General features: G+C 36.6%; 1 protein-coding gene across 1 annotated transcript in view; it reads right to left on the bottom strand.

Annotated features, from left to right (window-relative positions):
* Window positions 1–5268, bottom strand: part of LOC107080723 — a gene marked incomplete at its 5' end in the record, with an annotated part of 11336 nt that extends 6068 nt beyond the window's left edge. The window contains one exon of the mRNA XM_015368929.1: window positions 5084–5268. Within this exon, the coding sequence (XP_015224415.1) occupies window positions 5084–5268 (185 nt within the window). The remainder of the gene's footprint in view (window positions 1–5083) is intronic.
* Window positions 5269–5709: the final 441 nt, after the last annotated feature.

Raw genomic sequence — 5709 nt, 5'->3', positions numbered from 1 at the left:
ATCATCATCAACAGCTTCATTTAACACAAGCCACAGATAAAAAGGTGCTGAAAATCAAAAAGAATAAAAAACAATAAAATAATTAGGGATAAAGTAAAACTAAGCACTCAATAATACATTAATAAACGTACTTCAAACACAATAAAACAATGCAAAACAAAACAGGGGTCTTCATTGACTTTGCTCAGCACTTTGTGTCAGGATACCCATGTCTGTAGCAGCACAACCCTAAAGAGTAACATAAAGCATCAAAGTAAACAAAGTGAAGAATGAAAGAAAGAATAAGAAGAATGAAACATAAACATTAGCAGCTGAACCTCTATGGTCTTCCCAACATTGGGGTGTTGTAAAAAATATTATTCAAGATCACCTGCTTGTCCAACCCAGTTGTCCTGGACGTCCCAATAGTAAATATAATTTTCTGTTCAAAAGCTTTTTTCAGCAGTTTCAGCTGCTCTTTGCCCTCTTCCTTGTCTGAAAGATGTGCTGTTTAGGTGGTTTTCTGATATGACCATCAAGGATGTGGAGGTTTTTCTTGTCTTGTAGCCTGAAAAAAAGAATTGAAGCAAAAGACACCCCAAAAATACAATAAATACATTTAACTGTTTTGTGACTTTGAGATATTCATTAACAATACGGATTTTAGCATCTGTTTCCATTGTGGGTGCAAAGAACTTGTCTTTGGGCCCCTGTGAACACTGATCCCAAAGAATACCCAAAGAATATGTTTAAAGGGGCTTCAGGTCGACAAAGCCATTTTTTTGCCAATCATAAATTCTAGTCCTATAATTTGTAGTAGAGAATCACAGGCTGAAGAACTCTGGTGTTAAGAACTTTGTTTTTGTTTTGTTTGTTGCTGGATTTGACATTTAGATAAGCAATTATATCAACTTTCTTAAGAGGAGCCATGGATCATCATCTGGCTTTACTTTGGACCCATACAATAACTTCTTTAGAGTATTTTTTGGTGCCAGAGTCACAAAAGGTTTATTATTGCTTCTCTTGACAAATGAGTGGTTTGCTGAACTTATGTGGGTCTAAAAACCTGAGAGCAATCACTGCCATGTCCGATTCCGCTAAGCCAGTCTCAATTCATGAGTGTTTGATGATCCACATATTGACCATGTGTTTGTAATGTTTTCCACTTTACTTAGTATTGTTTAATGTTTGAATCTCATTTTATACTAACCAACCTAGCAAGATAATTTTTTTGTGAATTGTTAACATATAAAAAATACCTCTTCCACTGTTGGTGAATTTCAGACTTTTATTGATAAAGAACATTTCATTATAGGAAGATACAAAATATGTAACCCTGTTGATTCATTAGAATAAAAAAAAACATTTTTGATATTTTCATTTAGATGACATATAGAAAAACTTTATTGTATGTCTAATCTATTGACAGAAGTTCTTTAACAGGGCTGCTCCAACACGCATTCTCACATTCTTACATCAACACATTTATAACATCTCTAAAATAACAAAAAAATACAAAGATAAAGTCTACAACAAAACAGCTCAGCAAATTATTTCAAAATTCTGTAATTCATTTAGTTGCATTTAAACATACGAGTGATGTGATTTAGCTTCCAGTAAACTTCAAGTTAAACATTAAGATCAACTACTACGCATCTATTATGCAAAAACAAAGTGTGTAAATTCAGTTTGTCAGACTTTAGGAAGACATTTATTATCAAAAATGTAATCAGTTAATGTAGAATAAAGATTTCACTCGATGCCTTTAGCTTTCAGCTCCTCCTTGACTCTGCTCAGGTAGGTCTCATCAGGATATCCAAAACTGTGAAAGAACAAAATTGAAACGTGTAATACATGAAACTGAATATTAAAGCAAAGTAAAAGGATCAAACCAGATAACCGTACCACTCTGGTCCTCCTATCATGGATGTCTTGTGATGGATGTCATTCCAGGTCACTGCGTTCTCCATCCCAGTTGTCCTAGAAGCTCCAACAGTGAAAATCAGCTTCTGGTCAAAGGCTTTTTTCAGCAGGTGCAGAACTTCATTCCCCTCTTTGTTATCTGGAAGATATGCTATTCTAGTGGTTCCTGCAAAGTACTGTCCAGGCTTTGGATGATTTTCCTGATAGAATGGAAAAAATCTGGTAACTGATAGCCATTTCAAAATATGTCAATTTCATAATATAGTGTATATGAGGTGGTACTTTACCGTCTGTAATCCACCAGGGATATAGTAGCTGATCTCTATATAGCCACAGCCTGGGAATCCAGGGAGGTCTGCATAGTTATGTTTTTTCCATTTCATTGTTCCCTCAGGTTGGTTTCCCTTGACCACAGCAAATATATCTTTGCATATAGGACAGATTGGTCCACTGTGCTGCACTGCCCTTTGCAGGCAGTCTTTGCAGAATGCATGCTTACACCTCAGCTGTTCCTTATTAGTAAATTGGGATAAACATATAAGACATGGGTCTTCTTTTCTCTCCAATAAAATATTTTCAATTGATGCATTCATAAGATACTGTTTCTTAATTGTTAAAGGAGTTCTGGAGTCTGCTTTCTTCTGATAATCACTATGCTTTATTGCTCCAACATTTGAATCTGTTAATGTCATGTTTCTTATCCTGGGTGATGTACCAACTGGTACAGGTTTAAGATGATCGATGGGATGGTTTATCTTCTGCATTGCATTTAGGACTGCACTGAATTCATCTTGGCCTTGCTTTGGACCACAGACAATGACTTCTTCAGAGGACATAGAGAGCAAAAGCTTATCCTTGTTTTTCTTGATGACTCTCAGTGCATCGCTCCACTGATCTGGATCTACAAACTTGAGGGGAATGGCTACGCCTCCTGACTCAGCTAAGCAGCTCTGATAGAGCTCTATGAACTCAGAGAGAGCCTTATTTGCTCTTCCAGCTTCAAATGTCACATGGACCTGTGCCGTGATTTTACTTTTATTGTTCCTCTCAATACATTTCATTTCTTCCTTATAGATGTTGCTCATGTACCAAAAGAGATTCACTGGCAGAAAACAACTTTCTTGAGCTGCGCCTCCAGCCTTTGTAAGGGGATTATTTTGTTTGACAGGAAGGACCATGTCCTGAAAAGGGAAACAATAAATAGTCAATCAATATTTCAATTCTAATGAATATATTATCTGACATCAATACAACTGGGGGATCTAACCAAGATTCATTCTTCATTCACATAAAAAAATAAAGACACTTATGTTTTTAATTTATGCTTTTGTGTTCTCAAGGGACTGACAGTGTACTGTATAATTTTCCCGAACTAATTTACTACTAAAAAGTATTACCTCCACCAAGGAGGATATGTTTTAGTCAAGTTTGTGTGTGTTTGTTTGTTTACCTGTGTGTATAGGATAACTTGGAAAGTTACAGACAGATTTTAATGACATTTTTACGAAAGGTGTACCTCAGTCCAAGGAACAATCCATTTAAGTGTACTTATGATCCACATCATAATCTGTATACAGGATTTTTTTTTTTTTTGAAGGATTCTCCAACGTTGTGAGATAAGGTTATTTGGCAAAACAAGCAGTTCCACACTAAACAAGAAGGTGGCAGCACTGACTATCAACAGCCTAAGTATCATCTGAAAAAGTCCAGATGTATTTTACTGAAGTTAGTTAGTTAGTTTGTTAGCAGTATCAAGCAAAACCTGGGTGCCAAAAACGCTGAAATTCAGTCGCTGGATCTCTTATTTGTTTGACAATGTGAATCATTGTATTTTGACTGAAAGTGTACGGGGGAAACACTTTTTATTTTACTATATTCAAAGAATAATCAATAACGATTATTCAATAATAAAGATGCTGTGAAAATGTGACATTGTTGGATTATAATTATTTATAAGATTAAGCATATATTACATTTTACCTCCTTGTGCCTTTTCTCATCTTTGCCCTTTAATAAAGTTCTGACATTCTTCTTTCTTCAAAAAACAGAAAACAAGATAAAAAACGATAATACATAGTGAAAATTGCTCAACTCTGCTCTACTACAAGAAACTACGAGCACCTCCATTGGTTCTTCTCCATAGAGGGTCCTGCATCACCAATGCTTTTCATCATCATGCTGGAATTAGGGCACAGGTCAACATTGAAGTCTTTAGAACTAGCCGGCCGTTCAGAATCTTCTGAAGCCCATTTGGAATTCTGTGTTGCATTCAAGGTTGAACTGAGAACATTTTGAGAATACTGCGGCCCACAGACGGTCATTTCCTCAGAGGGTGACATCATAATCTTCTGGTACAGACGCAGCAGAGCTCTGACAGCATGGCTCTCCATGGCTGGGTTTCCTCCAGGTCTCTTGTAGAACGCTTTGACATTAACTTTGCCCCCACTGATGGACTCTTTAAAGTCCACATTGAACTTAGCTTTGATTTTTGCAAGTTCTTTAGCATAGGAAGAGATCAAGCGTTCCCATGAGTTCTCAGCTATGGTTAGTCCTGTATCGGTGAGATGATCTTTGATTGTCATTTTGATTTTCAGGCAGAGCTCTTCATTTAAGTTTTGAGATCTTGCTGACCTAGATGTCTCTTCAGGAGAGTTGAATTTCTGTGTTGCATTTATAGTTGAACTGAGAAATGTTTTATAAAGCTGTGGCCCACAGACGGTCATTTCCTCAGAGGACATGGTGACTAAAAGCTTGCTGTCATTGTTATTAATGAATTTCAGTGCATCACCCCACCGATTAGGATCTACAGACTTCAGAGGAGTAACTGAGGAAGTGGAATCAGACAAACACTTTTGGAGAAGATCTGCAAACCTGTTGAGAGCCTTACTTGGATTCCCACCTTCATGTTCAGTGTGAAATGTCACAGTGACAGTTGGCATTATGCTAACTTTAGTTTCTTTCTCTATGTGTCTGATTTCATCTTTGTAGATCTGGCTCACATACCAGTAATGAGCCAGTGGGACAACACATTCCATAGATTTCTTTCTATGGTTTCTAGGAGCATTTCTTCCCACATCCATTTGTTCTTCAAACTGCATCTGCACCTTAAGAAAAAGTATAGCAGGTTGGATATAATATATATTTTCCTGCAAATATATTGCATTTAGTTTAGATTACATACCACTGTCTGCTCTGACACTGAAGGTTTGGAGCTTTTTAAAGCTGCTGGAGGAGCAGTATTTGCTGAAGCACCATCTGCAGTTTGTGCATCCATCTTCGGTGCTCCAAAACTGACTGAAAGAATGGTGACTTCTGTCCCATCTTTCATTAATGTTTCACCCTGTAGTTTCTGAAGTTCATTGGCAACTAGAAAAATTCAAACACAAAATTAATTGATGTTCCAAAAATCTGAAAATCCATTATTATTTTGTTAACATTTTTAAAGTTGCTATGGGAGCAGATTATCAGAAGGTTTAGAAAATAGCATTCAACCATTTTACCACACCTGGAGGAGGTTTAAGCTGAACCACAACACGCCCATCTGACAGTAGATCTTTAACTGAGCAATCAGTTGTAATCTTTCTTTTGTTGAACCAAGATTGAAGAGATATTTCAAGGAATCTCTTTTTCTTTGCTGGTTTCTCTTTTTCCGCCCAGTCTAATGACAGAGTTAGAAGTACCTGACTCTGGTGCTCTGGAGAAGCCTGAAAAATTAGAATGAAAAAGTTTGACATACCTCAAAGAAAACTAATATGTCATATAAAAATATTTGTATGCCCTCAAATTTTTCAAGATACAACCAAAGAA

This window comes from Cyprinodon variegatus, unplaced genomic scaffold, assembly GCF_000732505.1.
Source record: "Cyprinodon variegatus isolate N-32 unplaced genomic scaffold, C_variegatus-1.0 Scaffold2251, whole genome shotgun sequence".
NCBI lineage: Eukaryota > Metazoa > Chordata > Actinopteri > Cyprinodontiformes > Cyprinodontidae > Cyprinodon > Cyprinodon variegatus.
This window is presented reverse-complemented; position numbering and strand designations above follow the sequence as displayed.